General features: G+C 44.4%; 1 protein-coding gene across 1 annotated transcript in view; it reads right to left on the bottom strand.

Moving 5' to 3' along the window:
* efnb3b (ephrin-B3b) overlaps positions 1-21,274 on the bottom strand; it is a 91,277-nt gene that overhangs the window by 47,145 nt on the left and 22,858 nt on the right. Inside the window, exon 2 of the mRNA XM_030722733.1 lies at positions 2,024-2,313. Within this exon, the coding sequence (XP_030578593.1) occupies positions 2,024-2,313 (290 nt within the window). The remainder of the gene's footprint in view (positions 1-2,023; positions 2,314-21,274) is intronic.

Genomic DNA, 21,274 nt, shown 5'->3' with positions numbered 1-21,274 from the left:
CATTCAACTTTGTACAGAACAAAGTATTCAATGAGAATATTTCATTTATTCAGATCTAGGATGTGTTATTTGAGTGTTCCCTTTATTTTTTTGAGCAGTGTATTCTTAAATGACCACTTTAGGCAGGCTACAAGAGATCAATCAAGTCAATCTAATGTCCAGATTTATAGCAGAAATAAACTAGTTTACAGCCTAGTATAAACAGTGGCGTTTGTCTCTATAGATAATTCCCCCTTCAAGAAAACAACAGCATAACTCATCTGTTTAAATTGTATTAGAGCTTACAGTTATGCATTACAGAAAGCACACCTATTTTGACTACCAGGTGAATACCAGTAGCAGTCTCCTGGGCTTCGCCTTCGCTAGTCACTAAATTTAATTTCTTTAACCATTTTTGTGGTGTTAGTTACTGTTAGTGAAGCATTTTGCTAATTTTATCGTATGTTCCTTAGCATTAATTAAATCAACTAAATCATCTATCAGGAAGTACCAGGTTGCATTCATTTACCTCCCTACTTATCAGGGCAAGATTCATGTATCACTGGGTGCACATACAATACACCAAATGCACACACCCCTACAGTACATACAGTACAAGGCGGCTTACTGCACCACGACATGCTATCTCACTTGCTCACATCTAATCTGAGAGAGACACTTGTGAGCTGATATTGATGCAGGGTAAAGAAAAAATATGCCCAGTGCCTCACCTCTCTTCACAAACACGCTGGTTATGTGGACTGATAGTAAAAACTGAGCACACCTGAAACAGGTGAACAAATATAGTACACAAAAAGGCATGAGGGACTTCACAGACTTTGAGAAATCTTACATTCTCTTTGTCTCTCTCTCTCTCTCTCACTCCGTCTGACTCTCTAGCTCTGTCCCAGCTTCCTCCCGTCCTCCTCCTGGCGCTACTCGTTCTGTCGTTTTTAGGTTTTTATTTTCCACCGGCAGACGAAAAAAAAAAAAAATGAAAAGAGCATTTGCACACCTGAGTGAATATACCTCGCAGGTGCGTGGGAGGAGAGCTATGGGAATCGGGGTCTCTCTCGCTCTCTCTCTCTCTCCCTCTTTGTGTATCCTGCTCACTGTCTCACTCCTGAGGTGTTTTTACAATGCCTGTGTTTGTACTGGAAACCTGTGGGCGTGTGGGAGTGCGTGTATACATGCACTTGAGTCTGTTCCCTATGTGTTGCGTGCATTGCTCCAGTTGGCCCCGGGTCTCTATTTAAAAACAACCCACAGGTTTCAGTTGACGCAAACTTTACTCGCAGATCGTTCCGTCCGATACAGACACTTGGCCTCGCTCCCCTCGGTGACCTCATCGGGTCTTCACACAGCTAAACTCCAAACAAACCTTTTAAATAAACCAAAACAAACTGCACCTCGCCATCTGCGGTCACTGTAACAACAAACAGGCCTGAGCCCGGCACAGCAGCCGGGCGGGACAAAGATGTTGCAACGACAGACGACATCCTAGGAATAACACCGAGATACAAATCTAACCATAATTCACTAAACATAAAATCCCACACGTGGCAAATCTAGGGACACTGCGAGAATCTCTTCTCACAGAGATGGCATGTGGAGCGCGCTTAATTGCACAGGGGTGAAATGAATTTGAGCTAGTTCAAAAGAAAATCTGCATCTACTTTATTTGGGGGGGGGGGGGGGGGGGGGGGGGGGGGTACCTTCAAATGTCATAAAGTCTACACGCTCGCTCATCTGGACATTTTTCCAGTGCATGTCCTCTACTGTATATCCGTCTGCGGGCCGGATCACATGAAATCCTCCAACCTAATTACTGTAAACACACCCGCCCAATCAGCACTATCATCTCTGAAATAAACAAACACACTCAGGCACAATCAGAAATCAACCATGCAATCATAACAACCCCCCCACCGCCACCACCCACACACTGAAATAAGGCTCAACACGCACGCCCACAAGCGCGCACACGTGCACAAAACCCATCTATCCAGTAATTTGCAGTGTTCGGTTGGGTTCCTCGACTCACCGATGATGTAGTAGTCGTGCATGCTCTTGAACTCGTGGCCCCAGAGGTTGGGCGAGAACTCCTGGAACTTGATGGTGAAGCGACGTTCGCGGGTAGGCTCGTCACAGGTGAGCACAATGTTGGGGGGTCCCATCACTTCGCAGCGGTCCGCCTGTTCCCGCGATGATACGAGGTAGAGTTTGTAGAACTCGTACTCTGGCGTGGACCTGGCGGTGTCCAGAGGAGGGCAGATGAGGTCCAGCCGGTCCCCAATCTGAGGGTACAGAACGTAGCCCTTGTCGTCTCTGAATCTGAAGGAAGGAGAGAAGAAGATAAAAAAAAAAAGGAAGGAGTCAAAGGAGAGAAAGGCAGAGGATCATTAATTAAAGTCTTTATAAACAGTTCAGAGCCACCTGTCCTTACTGCTGAATGAGCAACAGATGGGTCCTTTAGCTCTCTCATTTCTCCTTCTTCTATCCTGTTTTTTCTCCGTCACAGGGAGCAGGTGCCTTTGCAGAGGAACTGCTGTGCAGTCAACTGCACAAATAAATTTTTACCACACAAGCTCACGCAATCCCCCGTCGGCCCCATAAGGTGGTGGAGAAAAACGGAGGAAATATCGCCGCAGATTGATGATTCACGCAGGGAAAATAACCACCACTGAAGCCAAAAAGGACTCAGTTATTAGAAAACTATTCATTTTCTCTTGTAAACGAATCCCCATGAGTTCACAGATATTTCTAAGTAATCAAAAGCTTGCTGCCTTTTAGACTAAGCATATACCAAAAGTAGTCAAAAGTATTCAAAGGGAAGTTTTTTCGGTTTTGAGAAATACTTTTTTTTGGCCAGAGTGATTTGATTTATTTGAAAGGGACAGTCAGTTAGCTCAAGATGTGAAGGACCAGAGACCATTTGTAACATCTATCCCTATACATGTGACATTATGCATATGTGGCTCTATTTTAAGCATTATATTATAAATCTTACATTGCCATAAAGAGGGACCCCTGTCACTTCATCCAGTTTTTCTTGCTAATCTTGTCTGCTCTCCAGATGTATTAATGGCTGCCCAAGTATAATCGGTGACTCATGTTATGATTGAATTTTTTTCTAGATTGCTCATATTTTGAAAGTTCGGCTCCTGTACGCTGGGACGGTTGCTGTCGTAGAAGTTGTTGGTTCTCCAGAAAGGATCTTGCTCTGCAGTGAGACTTATCAAAAATATCATCATCTTGTACTGCGGTCGATGATGGGAGTGCTTTTAAACTGAACCTGCAGCCGGTAGAGTTCATGCGCCACTGCCTTAGGGTCACTGAGGCTCCAGCGCAGAACAAAGGCCACAGTTCCTCGAGTTTATCAACAGGATATGAAATTCACTGGAGATGCAGATGATTAAATTGCTGCTATTTATGTGTGACAAAGTACTTAGCGGGTAAAATATTTGAAGAGGAAAAGCTCATGAACTTAATTAGCTAATTATTCATTTAAGAGAGCGTGTGTGCAAGGAGATTTTTCACTTTATGCGTACCACGTGAAACTATGCATGAAAAAGTAGTAGAACTGCTGTTACTATCAAAACAGTAGAAACACATTTAGCTTTTTTTTGTTGTTGTTTCTTTTATCTGCAATGCACATTTTCCCTTGAAGTGAAAACTGAGGCATGTCCACTGAGGAAGAAACAGGCAGACAACTTTCACTGCAGATCAGCAAAGCTGCCAATGCCAGTTCTCAGGTATGTACAGTTAATTAGTTTGCTAATTAGCTGTTTCGGTATCGCCCTGTCATCTGCTTCAGTATGAACGACGCGCAGCTTCTTTGTCTGTTGATTTGACACCTGTCATCTATGGAAAACCTTCATCCTGATGTGATTCTAATCCAGCAGGCTGACTAAATCCCACCAAAGTAAGATTGAGTAAGGTTGATTACCACTAATGTGACATTTCTGTGGCTTTCTGCGAACAGCCATGTGTTTAATTTAGTTCAACGGTTTTCCCGGGGTAAGCACCGAGCGAGTTTTAAGGAAAGATTTTATGTGAAAATTGAAATTAATTCAGCCTACATGAAAAGTGCTGTTGCAGTTTGAAGGCTGGTGGGCTTACTGTGACTGCACAGCTTCCAGAGGTCTTTGCAGAGCAGAGAAGATGAAACGCAGCAGTCACAAGGGCATAAACTTAACAAATGACTAAGTCTATGTCATCCTCCCTCACAGCACAGGGCCATCTCTCGCTGATAAGGCCAAATACTATGAGTTATCAACTTTGCTCCTAGGCCCGAGGCCTACGATGACTTTAACGCGCCATGCTAGCATGCCTGGCTAACAGTGGGAAAACAGAACTGTATGCAATGTCTAGCTCCAGTTAAAATAAATGTCACCGCTGACAGGAAGAAGGAAAGTGTTTATAGTAGTAAAAGTTCAAATAGAGAGGGGGGGGATTTGCTGGATTTATTCTACTGTTAGCATTCTCAGAGAATCTTAAGTGACACTTTGATGTGGATGTGGGAGGAAGCCTGTAATGTTAAAGAGCCCATTTTCTGTTACCTCTGACTCAGATGCTGTTTTCTGTTTCCAACAAATCCACACGAACACTGGGGAGTCACAGCACTAAAACCTGCTTAATTATTCTCTCTGTTCTGCTGTCAGACAACCATTTGAGTATTAAAAATAAACAAGGATCACAAAGCACACAAAGACAATGAACCATGTTACATAACTGCCTTGTCAAAGAGAGACAAACTGCATACTGCTAATCTCACATAAACATCAAGTGACAGTTTCATTTGTTAATTAAAGAAATATTGTTCGTACTTTTCACTAACGCGTAAATCATTGCTTATCAAGGCTTTTTCCTTTCATACCCTACTTTGAAAGCCAAAAAAGAAATCGTACCAGTTCATACTGATATTAGATAGTGATGAAAGCAGATTTTATAAAATAATCTAGCATAACCCCCCCCAACATTTACAGTATGTTTCTTATTAGTTTCAGCTGTGCAAATTAAATGAGTGCCCCAGCAAATTAATACTGCCTGTTGTTCTAAAGTTGTGGGCTTGCTAACGTCATGCTAATGAAACACAGTCGCAATAAAGACTATAGAGAAAGCAGAGTGATTGTCAATTTGTGGGTTAACCTCCAAAAACGCTGGAGCCTACATATCTCATGCAATTTGGTCGCACTGTTGTTAGAGCTACATATTTCTGAGGCCACACCAAGGCTGAGATAACCTAACCTTGGTTACTTGATATGAATTTCTTTGGACACAAAGCAAGTGTGTGTGTGGGGGGGGGTGGTCTTTCTTGCTATATTTTCAGGAACCCTGAAAGCAAACAAGTATTGTTTTGCTGCCTGAATAAATCTGGCTAATCTGAGTCTTCCCGGTTTAGATTATCTGATCTCCGCATCGAGCACTACCTGCACTTCTGCCTGGTCATTCATGTCCCTCCTGTGAGAGAGCTCAACAGTGAATTTCCAGAAGCATCCACAGGGATGTTGGTTATAAGCCATCCAAAGGAGACCTACCAAAAGCACTGTGAAACGGTGGTATGCATTTCTGTCAAAACCGCAATCCTGTATGACATCAAACCTCGTTTTACGAAAAAAAGCATTTTATTTGTGATGTTGTGGAAAGTAACTACTAAATAATTACCAAATTGAAACTGTGGCATCTCAGATTAGTGGACTATTGCTGACGAAGTGTTTAAACCTGCAAACATCAGGTCACTGAGTGAGCGCCAAACGTCAGAAACCACAGGAGTGGTGACTGCAGTCAGGAACAAAGCACTGTGTGCTATCAGTAACTAGGCTATACTTTACTACACAGCACAAACTTCAAAGTATAATCAAAACCATTATTATACAAAACTATGAAGATGAAAAGGATTAAATTCAAGGTTAGAAGTAATTTGCTGTGGAATCTCGGATTTGTAATGTGTTACAGGATGAGCAGTTCTTTCACCATTAAACATAAGCATGTTCACAGTCTTTTATTTGCCCTTTTTCATTTTCCTTTATTTTTTGATCCAAATCTTTTTATGGTCATGATTCTCCTCACAGTTGGTTAGCTTGGTTCTAGGCTTAAAACAATTTCTGTAAAGATTTTCTGAAACATCAATGGAGAAATTCCCTTCCAGAACTGGAGCCTCTACTCTGCTCCACTAGCACCTGCTCGGCTCGACTCGACTCGACTCACTCCTGAATTTGGTCATTTTCCATTACAATTGGGCACCGCCTCAGTGTGGGTAGAGTTGTTATAGCAAAGCAGCCAAAAAGTCCGGTGATGTCATTTGTATGCGACCCAAACACAAACGGTCACTCCGTCTAGCTCCCTCTGGATTCTGTCATCAGCCGCCAAGCACGGTCCTGTCCCGCCTCCCTTCCCTCACCCCCAACTGGTCCCAGCAGAAAGGGAGTTAAAAGGGAGTTTTTCCTTCCCACTGATGCAAAGTCATGTTGGAAGTCATATTGGCTTTTTTCCATATTATTTTATGGTTTTACCTTACAATATAAAGCGCCTTGAGGCGACTTTGTTGTGATTTGGCGCTATTAAAAACAAATTGAACTGAACTGAATTGAATAGTGTGTGGCCATTTCGCTCGTTGCCAGGTTTGATTCTTGTGAAGGAGTCACTCTCATGACTTATCTAGTGATGTCCCTCCCTGGCCAATCAGTGGCATGCATTTTTGACTTAACTCAGATCTCTTGGAACCCTGGCTGAGTAGGTACTAAAAAAGTATCTGATTGCAGGTACTACCACCTAATGGAAAACCCTAAAAACCAAGTCAAGTAGGTCCAAGTGGGAAAGAGGCATAAGCTGCTCCAGGGGATGCTGAACACTGGCTTTAATAAAACTCTGAGTGAGTCATTTTGCAATGTTTACACTGGTGTGTTTAATGTTTTCACCACCTTAGTTTAGCATTTTAGTTTGCTAGCACTGTTAGCTGAAGTTAAAGACAATTTCACTGGCGTTGTCATGTAAGCAATACCAACAGACTTTCATGTTAGCATGGCTAAACAAAGACATTTAAGAAAAGATAAAACATGCAACACAGCTGTGGAGGCTATATTGAATTTCTTGGGAAATAAGGCCACATAACAAGAGCCAAAAAGCTGTGGTTGTCCATGCAAATTGTTAGAACTTCCAAGAGAGAAGGATTTTTTATTTATGTGTGTGTTTTTCCTGATTTCATGCTCCTCCACAGTGACTATACAATGCAGGCTAGCGGGCTATAACAACCTCATAGCAATGTGATCTAAACAGCCTTAGACTCTCTAAAAATTGAGATGTAAGCTCCGACTGTCGGTGTGTTTGGCTAGCGGCGTGCACTGGAGGGAAGCTTCATAATGCAGACTGCACGGCGGAGGAGCTTTAGCTGAGGCAGGCCCAGAGGCCTGCTGGGAAGCCACTGTTCCACTTCTCATTACCCAGGTCACTCGGGGTTATCAGGCAATACTTAGACTGGAGAGGCAGGCACTCAGCTTCACTCAACATGTACACGCACACATTTATTTCACCTTCCTGTCAGCTTCAGCACATGCACTCACATCATTTATAGAGCAAGAACTGTAAACATGGTGTTAGTTCCTGAGGCTTCTGTAGCAGAGCCTAATCAGAAAAATCTATTCAACACATACACAAACCCATACAAATGCCCTTCTGCTAAACACAAAAGGTTTGCCCAAGCACATCCACCCACATCCAAACACACATACTTGGTTTTCCTAAACATGAAAACCAGCGCACACACACACACACACACACAAGCACACCTTAACAACAGGCACCTTTTGCTTCCTGTGTGACGCATTCTTTGAGTGGTATCTGATGGTACCCTGAGTCAGAGCTGAGCTGCATTGCAGAGTGGCTGAGAAAACACAGAGAGAGACGGAAAGAGAGAGAGAGAGAGAGCTCTGAGAGGTAAAATGCCACTGGGCAGGTGCAGTGCTTGAAAAAGAATGGCAGGAAGAAAGATGGAGAAATCAGTGAAGTGAAAGAGAGAGAGAGAGAGGAGGAGTGCGGACAAAAAAAAAATATTGAACACGTTAGGCAAGGTATGTAGTGACAACAAAGAGACAAGCAGAAAGGAAACACGGACACAAACACCCCACGGTGGATGAGAAAAAGAGCCTAAAATATAACATGGGAGAGGAGGCGAAAACAAATGAGGAAAGTAGGAGGAGGAAAGAAAAAAAAAAAAAGAAGGATGGAAAGATAGTGATTTCCAGCCCATTCCCACAACTGAACTCAATTTTCTGATAGGCTCCATGCTCGGGGTGTCAGATTCGCTGAGTTAACCCAAGTTAACCTGGTGTTTGTTAGTGACAGTGTGTGTTTGCAGTGCAAACAGGATGGAGTTAGGAAGACCTTGTCCCAATCTAATCATGCGGTAAAGAGAAAAATACTGCGCGTTTATCGCTGACCGTGCTTTCCATGCCCTCTGTGTGAGGCCTTCAGTGTCAACAAACCCGGTGCTTTCAAACAGTCCTTAAACTCTGCTTTTTTTTTTTTTTTTATGAAGTGCATGTGTTAAAATCCACCTTAAAGTCTAGACAGAAAGTGCAGTTTAATTTTTAGAGCCATCAGAATCTCAGAGGTGCCACGGGGCTGTTAAACTTCCCGAGGAAAAGCACAGAGGGGTTGGATGGAGAGTCGGAGAGCGGAGAGGGGAACGCGAAGTGAGGTGAACTTATAAACAACTTTACAGAGTTCATCTGTGACCACATCTAAATAAATCATCCCATTCAGAGACAGCCCTGAGCAACATTACGATTTCCCTTTACTCTTTTCTTTTTGGCCACATTTCGCTCTGAGAGAGACACTCTCTCTGTGTCTCTGAGTGTCTGCCTTTTTTTTTTTTTTTAAATCCTCTCTCACTTTCTCTCATCTCTTTTGCTGTCCAGCCTCCCTCTCTCTCCCGTCTCTCTCTCCTTCCCCTTTCTCTCTCGGCCGTTAACAATAGAGCCATTCATGTGGCCACACTTTGAAACATGGCGTGGGAGGTTGGAGGGGGCCAGAGGTGACACCGAGGGGGGTGGGGGGAGGAGAAAGGAGAAGGCCGTGAGTTGAAGAGATGGAGCGAGAGAGGGAGGGGAGGGGGGGGGGGGGGGGGGGGCATTACAATCTTTTCTTCTTTGGAGCTCTTTTATGAGGACAGAAACATCATTTTCTCAACCCAAGCGTCACCCTGCCGCGACTCCCGAGCTGAGCTGAGAAGACTCAAGTGTCAGTCTCCCTGACCTCCCCACCCGACCTCTTACACCTCCTGCTTCCCATCCTCCACTCCTCCCCATCCCACTCTCTACCACCATTTCAATGCAGCAGCCACTTATGAATCTTTTTCGTTTTAAACTGAGAAGAGATGTTTAATCAGCGTTATTGCCAAATATCCACCACTGCTAAATAAGATTTACCAACTGTTTATTAATTTACCAAATGAAGCAAAAAGCCTGAGTGGCTCCCATCTCTCTGCCCCATCCGTCTGCATGTTGTCTCCCGTTCTACCTGCTCTAGGTGGCATATCGGACAGCTTCAACATTTCCCAGATTCCACAGAGGCAACCTGAGCCATGTCCAGACCAAAGCCGGGCACACAGGTGCAGCCGGAGGAGGGGGAGGACAAGGGTCGGGGTGTGTGTTCAAAATGTATGTCTGTGTGAACTTGAGAAATATGAAGGCAGGGCGGGGTGCGGGAAGGGCAGAGGAGTGCGAGCGCCGAGTCCATGAGAGAAAAAGCCAACTGGATACTGGGGGGGGGGGGGAATGAGGCGAGAGACAAAAGAGAGAGAGAGGTGGGACTCCAAGTGATAAAGCATCAGAGCAAACACATAAGGACAAAGAGAAAGCAAGGAGTTGGACAGATTGCAACTGCAACAAATGTGGAAAAATAAAAAGGCTAGGGCGAGAGAAAAAAAAAATACAAGAAAAGAAATGGGAGCGGACACTGAAGCTGGCAGAGAACACAAAATAAACCAAAATGAAATCAGTCTGGAGGATTTACTCGAAACTCTTCTAAACTTTAACCTCCTCCATCCTCTGAGGGGGGGGTTTGTCCTTGAGTTAACCACAACCTGGTGTGAGCGGGAAGCCAAGGACAGACAGCAAAGGACCGATCTATTAGAGAATAATAAACGATGGCGGTATTGGGTTCTGTGGTGGTGGTGGTGGGGGGGAGAGAGATTTATGGCGGGCCCTGCGCATAAAGCTGTCTGCACTAATCTCATGGTATACACAGTGTAATCACACACACAGGGGCCCTCAGTGCAGCCCCCCCCCGCCCCACCATTAATGTACACACGCTGTCAGACGCACAGCAGCCCACTAAAGAGTAGCAAACCGATCGGCTACGGGAGGAATACACACTCTATAGGACAAGCGCGCACGTACACAAGCCCACTGAGCTGCAACACCTGCAGGCCATCTAGTAGCTGTCTAAAGTAAATCCACTGGGTCTCATTTGCTGGAGAGGTGCTTTCCAAAGTATGCCACAATGAGCAAACACACACACACACACACACAGACACACACACACAGAGCGGAAGACGTCCATTTTGAACATGTCATTCGAGCCTTCGTGGAATTTTTAAACTCGATGAAAACACGTGAAACTTGCACAGTGAATTCTGCGCCATAATTAATTTTCTTCCACTGCACTTCAATGAATTTCCCACAAAACAAGCGTTAAAGTCTTGAAAGAATAAATAATTATTCCTCAGGTATGAATGAAATGATTTAAAAGATTTGGAAAAGCAAAATTATCTCACTTCACTGACAGACTGTATTAACCACTTTAGGGAAAATATTATTTCAAGCCTCAATGCTGGATTAAATCACTTGCTACGGTGAAGATTTTTTTTTTTTCCTGCAGAGAACCCACACTGCGAAGGATCGGCTCTCATTTTCCACTCTTCTGTTGCAGCAATCAGAACCCCAGAAACACCAACAATGCATAATGTAAAACATATGGTTGGGAGTTTATATAGAACATGAATTCACCTAATGTGTGATCTTTCTTTTATACGTGCTTGTAGGAGCCGCAGTTCCATCAAATTGACCCGTTGTCCTCTGCGCGCCTCACCTACATCTTTTGCCCGCCGCTCCGTCTGATAGGCGGGACGATAAATGATTCAGGAGCTTTTAAATGTTACTCATGTTGTGCTCTTTTATCTTGACCTCATCTTTGATCATTTCTGCAACTGAAAGCGGGCTTTTCAGTGGATGTACAAGCTGTTTGAAAACCATTTTGCGGGTTTGAACTTGAGGCCTTGCATCAAAAATTGCTATTATCATCTTCAGCAGTACCCATGTGCAGAGTCATCCTATAATATATTAATACCCTGTTCGTGTTTTTATACAGACACAAACATCAGTCTGACTGCATTAAAGCAAAAAAAAAAAAAAAAAATCTGTTGGTTGCTCACTGTAGCTTCTCAAGTAAAGGAAATAATATAATTCCCGAACTTCCAGCACGTTATTTGTCATCTCGAGCTGTTGTAGGAAATAATGACTAAAGATTATAATTTAGCTATTTGAAATTCTGCATCATCTGACGGGACCTTTTGCATGCAGACGCTGCAGCTTCTGCTCCCATCAGTGCGCAGGGCAGACAGACGGTTTTAAAATATCCATAATCATTATTACTGTCTTCATTAAAGAACCATATACCCTGGAGAAGAGCTGCAGAAAGTGGTCTTTGACTGTGTGTATAGAGCTGGAGAGAGAGATAGAGGAGCATTTGTACGTGGTAGAGGGAGACAGAAAAGGGTTAGGAAGAGACAGAGGGGGAGAAGAGAGGGCTATAATGTAAATTGATGAGAGTTTGAGTCTCTCTAGAAGGCATGGCCCAGATACCTCTGAACATTTCTATTATGGATGAAATGGCGAAATGGATGTGAGTTTGACCGAGGTGGGGGGGTTGGGGTGGGGGATTTGGAGGAGGGAGAGTGAATCTTACAAGCTTGCTTTCCTTCCAAGTGGTTCTGTTTTCGCTTTAACGATATATATCATATAGTTGGGCGTAACTTCAACACTGTAAAACGGGCTCACCTCCTTTATCTCACAATCTCCCACCGGTGAGTCAGTCGGCGCACACGCTGGGCGGTAAATCTTCGGTCAGCTCTGCGAAAGCGCATCTTTAATTCTAGTGGACATCAAGAGGCTTCCAAAGATAGCAAACATGTCTGACAGAATTTGATTTGGGAATATTTTACAAAAGAAACATGAGAACTACTCACGCAGCCTTAAAAAAATACCCCATCTTTGGCTCTGAGTATCATACAGAGGAACATCAATGAGGATGTTTTATGTTAGTCATTTTCAGCCACAGCGCGAAGCTGTTTTCTGAAGATCAAACCAACTATTGAACGTGGGCATCAAATACTGCAATGCAGTCAAAGTCACCGGTGTCTCAAAGAAGGTGTCCTTAAAGGTCGGTGCTGTGATGCAACGTGTTTATGGCAATAGGGAAAGGCTCTCACTACCAACTTGTCGCATAAAAAGGCTTGTAAACTACATTTTTGCATCAAATTTGTTTGGGTAGGAATCCTTTTTAAACATATTTTAAAGCAAACCACCTAACCGAGTACTTTTGTTATGGTCGCTACCTGTTTTTTGCATCACTCCCTAGCTTCCTGGTTCCTCCCTAAAGGTGTGGCTGCCTGTGATTTCCACTTATTTGTTAGCCTGTGCACCGATCCAACCATCACTTACCTGCAGTACGTAAGGACCGGCTCTCCCACCCACTCTCCTACAGACTGCTCCAACAGTCTTTCTGGTAATATTTGTTTAGGCTCTCTAGTGAAATTTGTTTTCTCTCTAAATATGTTTTCCAAGTTACTAACCCCGATTCTTGTTCCGCTCCAGATTTCCTGCGTGTGCCAGCCAGCATCTCAGCCTCTTGCTCTCCAGTCTGGTTTTCCTGCCTGCCCACTCTCCAATAACCTTGCTCACGGATCTCCTGTCTGCGCTCACCTCTGGGGCCTCCACTACACAGTCTGAGCATGTGTATGCAACTTTTGAAGAGATTTTCCTGCGTAGAGTCCCGCTTCAGATTCTGCCAGACTGAAGTTTTTAGTGCCAAAGCCGAGTGAGTGCAAATGAATTTTATCAGCAAACCAAAACCAATCCAGCCCGACTTTATCACTTTTGAAAAGAGTGCGGTTAACTCTCAAAGTCAAACACTGCCACAAGCAGAGCATCAAAGCACCAGTGTCAGAGCGACATATGACAAAGGCAGTGTTTGATGCCCTGGGCTGAGAATGCTATTGACATGGTGCCTCAAGCAGCTCCCCTAGTAATTGCTGGAGACCCAAATGGAGCTAAAGAGAGAGGATGTAACATAAACAAACAAAAAAAAAAAATGAAAATATGAGACAACACCAGGCTACAGTGAGTGTTTTTCACTTTCTTCTTCCGTGTAGCCCAGAAGTAAAAAAAAAAAATCATGTACACGTTACATATTTCAGTAAGGAAACTGGATATTGAAAGGTTAAAAAGAAAAAGAGGAGAGAAATGACAAAAGACAAGCCAACTATGAAGAAGAGTGTGAACAAGGAAGGAGGCGCACAAGGTTGATGTAAAGTCAGTGAGTGGTGGAAAGCCCCTCAGGAATGTTGGTGGTGAAAAACGACAACGACTGTAATAGGTTCCATATGGCGGGAGAGGGAGGGAGAAACGGGAGGTGTGTGTGTGTGTGGGGGGGGGGGGGGGGGGGGGGGGAGAAAAAGAGGTGCTGAAGAGAAAGGTAAAGCAACACTGATGAGGCTTACGAGGGAGAGAAAGAGAGGCAGAGACGCAGGAGGTGGCAGTAGGCAGGTAGAGTTGCAGAGCCTTGTTTGAATAGTTAGCCGGCATCATGGGACTTTGAAGGTAACGCCGTCCTTGTCATCATACATACACGCGCGCGCACACACTCATCCTGCTGTCCGGAGGCGGTCCAGAATGCTGCAGCGTCGGTGTCACATCCAGTACACATCACACCCCGGATAACCACAGAGACTCGGGATGGAGGCACGCTGGATGCCTTGGCATTTGCAAAGAGCACGTACACACACAGAGGTACTCACTATGTTTGTCTCCCTCATAAACACACACGCACACACGCACTTCGTGTCCCTTGCTGCTGTGCTCCTGCTGCGCTCAATACCATCCCATACAATACAATGCAGCAGAGGAGCGTATCACATTAAGCTGAAACTTGTAGCTGCATCATAAAGAGAAGCGAGAACTAACTAAGCAGCTATGGAAAAAGACTTCCCCCCCCCCCCCCCCTCTCTCTGAACAAAGCTGAACAACGCAGCCATATTCAGGTCAACAGAAACTTTTCTCAAGCAAACATCTCCTCCTCTCTTCTTCGTCATCTCTCTCTCTCTCTCATTTGCATCCTTGTTCCTGTATTTTTTATGTTTCTGCTCCCGCATCTTTGGCTCAGAACTTTTGTTCGTGGCTCCTTTTGACTCCTCCAAACATTCGCTAAAAGTGAGTTCTAGAAACTGCACTGCATTCAATCTCTCATGTCTCAGCGAGCCCCCTCCTTGCTCTGTCTCTCCACCTCTCTATACCTTTTCTTCACTGAAATCTTCTATTTTGTTTCTATCCTGCCAAGCGTGTGTCACCTAAAGTGTTTGCAGCTTTAGAAGAAACAAAAATCGGTGTAAAGCAGTACAAAAACAGAACAATGAAAAACATCCGCACATAATTATCAACCCCCCCCAAAAATTTACTTTTAGCAACGTTGTTCTACTTTTCCTTATTTCTCACACACATATCTACACTGCTACAGTGGTGGATAAGCATATATGAAGAAGATAGGAAGGAGGGATACGAAAAAGATTAGCCAAAAGCTAAAGCTACTGCTCTTCCAAGTCTTCTGTTTTGGAGAGACAGCCAATCAGAAGAAAGCTGCTTTAAAAGGAGGGAAATGGAGGTAAAACAGCTTCTTTCAGGCAGTGCATGAACTGTATCATGCAAAGCTGGTCTAGGGGTGTCCAAGAGTAAAAATACGGTTCTGGAAATGAGCACAACAGTTCCCCTTTAAAACACATAACATTTTCATGCTAATTCTACAAATCACTAATACAGCACCAGTTTTCATTTGTTTTAAAGACACTAGTTTGTCTAAATTATATCAACTTTTTCCTGTTTCTCATTTGTATTTCATTTCATTGATCTGCTTGTTTTTTTTTTTTAGTAAATTATTTTTTCCTAATATATTTTACCGTTCTTCAGTCTCTGTGAGATCGCTGAGACCTGATTAAGGCAGTGACCGACCTGTAAAAAGCACCGATCTCTAAAACATTAACTCAATAAAAACAGGCTCAGTTTCAGCTTTACGATTGTTTGAGAAAATCTAACAGGTTATAAAACAGTTTGTTTGGTTTAAGAAACAGGAGAATATTCTCATCCCATAAAGAAAGGCGCAGTTTCCCCCCTCGGTTTTTCATTTCTGAACTTGACGACTAACCAGCAACCATAAAGCCACAGACAGGTTTTTTTTTTTTTTGTCTAAAGCTTTTGAATTGTTCCACAAAGAAACTTAACCGTCCCTGTGGGTGATCATATGAGCCTAAAATCATACTTTAAAAAAAAAAAAAAAAAACTCACTTCCGCAGATATTCTCCATCTTTTTCTGTCTCTGCCCTCCTAAACAGTCTCAAACCACCATTTCTTCCCGCTCCTATCTCTCTTTTCCTCTCACCTCCCCTCCCCGCTTCCTCTTTCTCTCCCATTTTCAGCATGTACTCCAGATGATTTGCAGCAGTCTGGATTGGTCCCATTAAGGTGGTCTAGTGGAGGTGTGCGGTGACAGAGTACTGCGGGCCCTGACAGCTTCGTGTGCGCGCACATGAGTGTGTGAGAAAGAGAGAAAAAGAGAATGAGAGAGAGGAAGCGAATGAGAGTGCCCCTATAGTCCACAAATGGATACACCTACGCCTACCCCTCGACGAGGCTGAAGTGTACCCTTGAGACACACATACACGCACAGACACCACAGATGCCTATAACTCCTGGTGAAGTCCTGTATGTTTAAGTGTACAGCCTACAATGACATATAAACACAAATATACATGGATAGCGGCAGCCGGTGGCGGTGCAAAGTCTTTGAGCTTCAACTCTTTCACTCCAACCACCTCACTAATTTAATTAGGTCACCCAGTGCTCTGGAGGAATGAAGGTTATAATGCATGCAGTGGCTCTCATTCACATTCTCTTTGCTTCACACAGAGAAAGAGAGGCATGCACTACGACCTGCCACAGTCGCCCAAATTTCCAAAGCTCCCTGTGTGTGTATGTCTGTGTGTGCGCGTCTGAGTGCATCCACACGCACTCATGCATGTAGCCATTCTCCCGAGGGTCCCTTCTCCCCATCTGTGACCTGTGAGGCCACTTTTCTGTGTGTGTGCATGTGTGTATGTGTGTGTGTATGTGTGTCGAGGTTCAGCTTTACTCCGAAGAGGCCACAGGGTGCAGGGAGTCTGAAACTTTAGCTAAAGGCGACTCAACTTAAGCTCAGTCAGGCCATAGTGTCAGGAGTGCATGGTAATCCATAGGGGGCCCCAAGGGGCCACCAAGCATGCAAAGGCTCATGGGACAGACCCCCCCCCCCCTTCTTTCCAAAGCAGGCAAATATGGAAAATAATGCATGTGAACAGCTACTCACATTTTATATATATATATATATATATATATATATATATATATATATATATATATATATAAATGTAAGAAAATTCCATCAAAACACTAAAATCAGGAACATTTTCATTTTTGATGCTCGCAGTTATAGTCTTTAAAAGAAAGGGTCACTGTCTTTGAATAGCAGTAAATAGTATTTGCACAGGACTATTTTCAGCTGTGGATTGATACACATGCTGAACTGCTGCGTATTTATTTACTGCCTCAAAACACTGTAGTCACCAGGTTTAGTACTGTAATGGAACAACAGAGAGAAAAAAAAACCCCTGGATACACAAAAATATGACCGAAATCTGATCTTTTGATTTGATTTGTCAGAGCACTGACTCCCCGGAGCGTTGTTGTAACTGTGAGATTGCGGGGCAGTCACTGCAAAGATCAATAAGTTTAATCCAGTTACCTCTTGCAAAATCACAATATGTCATTTTTTTGTATTTCAGTTTTACAATTTAGCATAAAATGTTAAAATAATAGAAATAAGGTCAAGGGAAGTTGTGGTATGGGAACTATATTATTCTGAAGGAGTCGCCCAAGGATATGTGTGTTTGCTGTGTGCATCCCAGGGGGCCTCGTGTATCTGCAGCAGCGCTTAATCCACCATTGGAAATGGGAACCTGGCTTCCAGTTGGTTTCCCCAAAGGCTACGAGCAGCGCTACCCGACTCCCAGATTCTCAGCTACTCCGACTCCAGTGGAACGCATCTTGAAGCGATTTGGGGCTCAAACCCTCTGTTGCTCCCTCTCTCTCTTTTTTTCGCCCTCCTCCTTGGTCCCCCCCCCCTGCAATTCTCAGCTGAAGGAAGATTTAAGGGCTTAGGGGAAAGCGCTGGAGCGGCAGTCCCGGCTCGACCCAGGGGTTGTGGAGCCCCGCGGTAAAATCAACAGTTAGCCTGCTGCGAGAGCCGAGACTCTGAGCAGTCGGGGAGGGAGGGATGAAAGTAGGACAGACGGGGTCCAGGGCCGGCTGATGACTGGCTCAATTGCAAACAGGCACACATAAGTGCAATAAGATGCGCACACATGCCCGCACACCAACTGAAAGAGAAAGCCTCCGGGTCATCAAAAAAATCCTATTCACTCCCGTCAGGATATTGAAGAGTGTCATGCCAATATTTCATTGCTGATAGCTCTGCCAGAATGCGTATGCGTGTCAGTATGAGAGTGCATGGCTGTATGTGGGCGTGTGCTTGAGCACGTCCGTGTGCGTACCTCGCCACTTCTCTTCCTCTTTATTTTCTAAAGAGTGGCTTTTTCAAAAAGTCGCCCGGGTATTTTCAAGGGGCCTGTCTAATTCATGCGGGTGAAGTGTTTTAAAAGTTCCATTCCCCGTTTACCTGCGGGGCCTGAAAAACACACAACAGAGGTGTTGAAACCATCACCTCCTCTCCTCCCCTCCCTCCTCCTCCCTCCACTTTTATCACAACTTCTATCCTTTTGTCCTTCACTTTTCTCCCGTCCCTCCACACCTGCCTCCTCCCGTTTGCACTCCTTCGCTTTCTTTCCATCTTTTTTCTTATCCCTCCGTCTCGTCTTTGCTCCTTCACTTCCCGCCTCCCCTCCTGCCTCCCTTTTTACCTCATCCATCCCTCATCCTCTCTCTCTCTGCCTCTCATAGTGTTTGAAGCAGAGTGTTTGTCTCTGGGGCTGGATGATTGACAGCTGAGAGAGAGCCAGGCAGCTCTCTGGTGACAGATAAGGACTTTGGCTCTATTACTCACTGGGTCCCACAGACACACACAAACTCACGCACACACATGTATAAACTCTCACCCATTCCTCCCGCGCGCACATGGATTCACTTACTCGCTTGCACACACACACACACACACACACACACACACACCACACAGAAACACACACTCCCAGTCCCATGCTGCTCCCACAGTTCAGCGGGGAGCAGACAAACCTATTTGCATTAGGAAGCAGCGTGTAAAATAAATAAAGAATCGGATGAATCGAGGAATAAATAGACAGGAGGCACGGCTGGGGATGAGTATGACTGATTTGTAGAGTGTGTGTGTGTGTATGCGCGCGCGCGCTCTCTTTTTCAACCTCTGGGCTCCCGAGTGGGGAGAGCGGCAGTGCAGCAAAAAGAAACACCCTGCACACCCTGTTGAACACACACACACATACACACACACAGTCAAATATAAATGAAAAGATTCTACAAAGCCTGAATCATTATGGTAATGAAAAATGAAAGGGGTCTAAAAATACAGTTTTATTTCTCCCTTTGTTTTGTGGGAACTCCACAGAGGCCGCTGGCTGACAATGAAAAGGAGAAGAGTGAGAAGGAAAGGGAGTTTTGTTTTTTGGGGGGGGGTTTCCCCTCCTATCTGCTTTTCTATGCACATCTCCCTGTACAGCCACCCAAATCTCTGGATTGCAACACTCTGCTTTTGCTTCAAAGACAGAAATTGGATTGAGTGCAACTGGTTCAAATTGAGTACATGTTTATGGTCTTGGCAACAAAAAAAAGAGAGCGAGAGATTGGGAGAGCGAGGGAGAGAGAGAGAAAGAGAGGGAGGGAGGGGGAGCCTTAGTGACTTGTTGATTGACAGCTAAAAGTGGTAAGATGGTGAGAAAAGGAGAGCAGCCGGCGCATAAACAGGTGCAAAATCAGAGAGAGGAAAGGAGAGGAAAAACAGAACAAGAGCAGGAAAATGAGAGGAAACATGGAATTAGGTAGAGAAGCAGAGCGCTCAAACTTACGTAAGTTTGTGCAAGAGTGAAGAAACGGGGTGGAAATTTAGCAAGCGGAGAGTAATGAAGAGAAGGAAGGATGGATGAAAGGAAAAGATGCATGCTGGGTTACAGGTGTGCGAGTCAGGAAGACGTAGCGGACTAAAATGATGGAAAAGATGAGGAATAATTAGGCCGACCCCCAGAAGAGGAGTGTGTCAGTTGAAAGGACGAATGGGATGGATGAAGGGCAGAAGGGCTGAAGGCGAGGATGTGGTGACACAGGAGGGGAAAGGGGAAGGAGAAAGGAAAGGCTAAGGCATGACTAAAGAGGTGGCTCAGCGTGAGAGAAAGGAGGATGGTTTGGAGGACAGGGGTTTAAAAGTGAGAAGAGGGAAAAGAGGAGGAGGAGGCGACAGAGATAGACGCCGAGCATGAAAATGGCCTTTGTCATCTCTTCTCAAGCACAGAGCTGGGAGACAAAGGGAGCGTGAGCGCGAGTCGCTTTTTCCAGCATCTCTTAGATGACAATAGCTATTTGTCTCCTCATCAGAGAAAGGAGAGAAGAAAGTGCAGAACATACTGTTCTTCATGTCTGTTCCTCCTCATTCGCTTCTTATCTCCGGCCTCCTTACTCTCGCTACCCCCCCCCTCCCCACCACATCTCTTTCTCCGCTGCACAGATGCACAAACACCCTTAAACACAGTTTCCGTCCCCTCTCCACGCCACGCCACAGATCTAAATCTAACTCTCACCCTCCTCCTTTATTTGAGGTTGGAGGTTAAAGGTCATGCTTGAGTGCTGATGGTGCATGCAGCCAGACAAAGCAGATTAACACGCGCACATACAGGGCGAGCTCTGGTATGTCACCCCCGCGGGAGGCTGGGAAACAGCCTCCCGTCTCATTGGGTGACACAGTATCATATGTTGCTGGTTGCACCAATGGGAGGTCAAAACCTTGATTGTCCTTGTGGTCAGCGGTCGGCCACCTCTTGCCTGTCGGGTTAGTATTCATAGCAAACAAATTGCAAAAGCATAATTTGGTTGATTCTGCGCTTCCTGCCTTTCCCCCACATGGACATGTTTATCATTTACTTTTCCCTGCGCAACTCTTGTCCCTCACTGACCTGTAAGATCAAACCAGTTCTGCCTCAAAACTGAGCAAGAATCCGAAGAACGCTGTCTAAGAAGTGTTTATTTCTCTTATTTCATTTAGCCATCTAGTCTGCTTCCTTTTACAGATGCAGTGATTACATTAGTAGCCGATTTGTTTCTCCTCGCTGTGATGCGGCCTCGCTAACCTGTGATCTCCCGTTACACAAAGGATGGTTTCTGTTGCTGTGAGGAATCAGTGTTGTTCCGCAGAAACAAAACTGATGTTTTATTAGTTCATTTGCAAACATTTTTTTTTTCCCCCACTTTTGTTAACTTCGGAGACAATTTAGTCGCTGTTCTGAAGCTTCTGATCTTAACAAAAACCCAGTCGTCGTACAAAAGCGAGTGCTCAAATTTCCATTTCTGGGTATTTCAAGGACTTCTCATCCACATGGGCTTAAAAACTAGTTTTTTTTTTTTTTTTGTCCTTCACTTACTGTTTTGAGGTTGTTGTGGAAACTCCACAAATCCCCATGCATTCTCAATCTGATACAGTAATTTCTGTCTACATTAGAGCAGAAAAATCTTATTGTCTCAAAAGCTGAACATCTGCCAGCGCAGCAACAGCAAATTCAACTCTTTTCCAAGAGTAATAAACTTTTAGAAGACTTTTCCATGAGCTGGTATACATCAGAAATCAACAAAAATGACTTGATTTGGGGGAAATAATTTAAACAAGCTGATCTGTATTGGAAACAGTGAAATATTCTTGCTCCACTGGCTAATTTGAAGGAACTGACTGCAGACACAAA

The sequence above is a fragment of the Archocentrus centrarchus genome (genome assembly GCF_007364275.1).
Source record: "Archocentrus centrarchus isolate MPI-CPG fArcCen1 chromosome 18 unlocalized genomic scaffold, fArcCen1 scaffold_23_ctg1, whole genome shotgun sequence".
NCBI lineage: Eukaryota > Metazoa > Chordata > Actinopteri > Cichliformes > Cichlidae > Archocentrus > Archocentrus centrarchus.
Note: the sequence above shows the minus strand (reverse complement) of the source record. Positions and strands in the feature narration are given on the sequence as shown.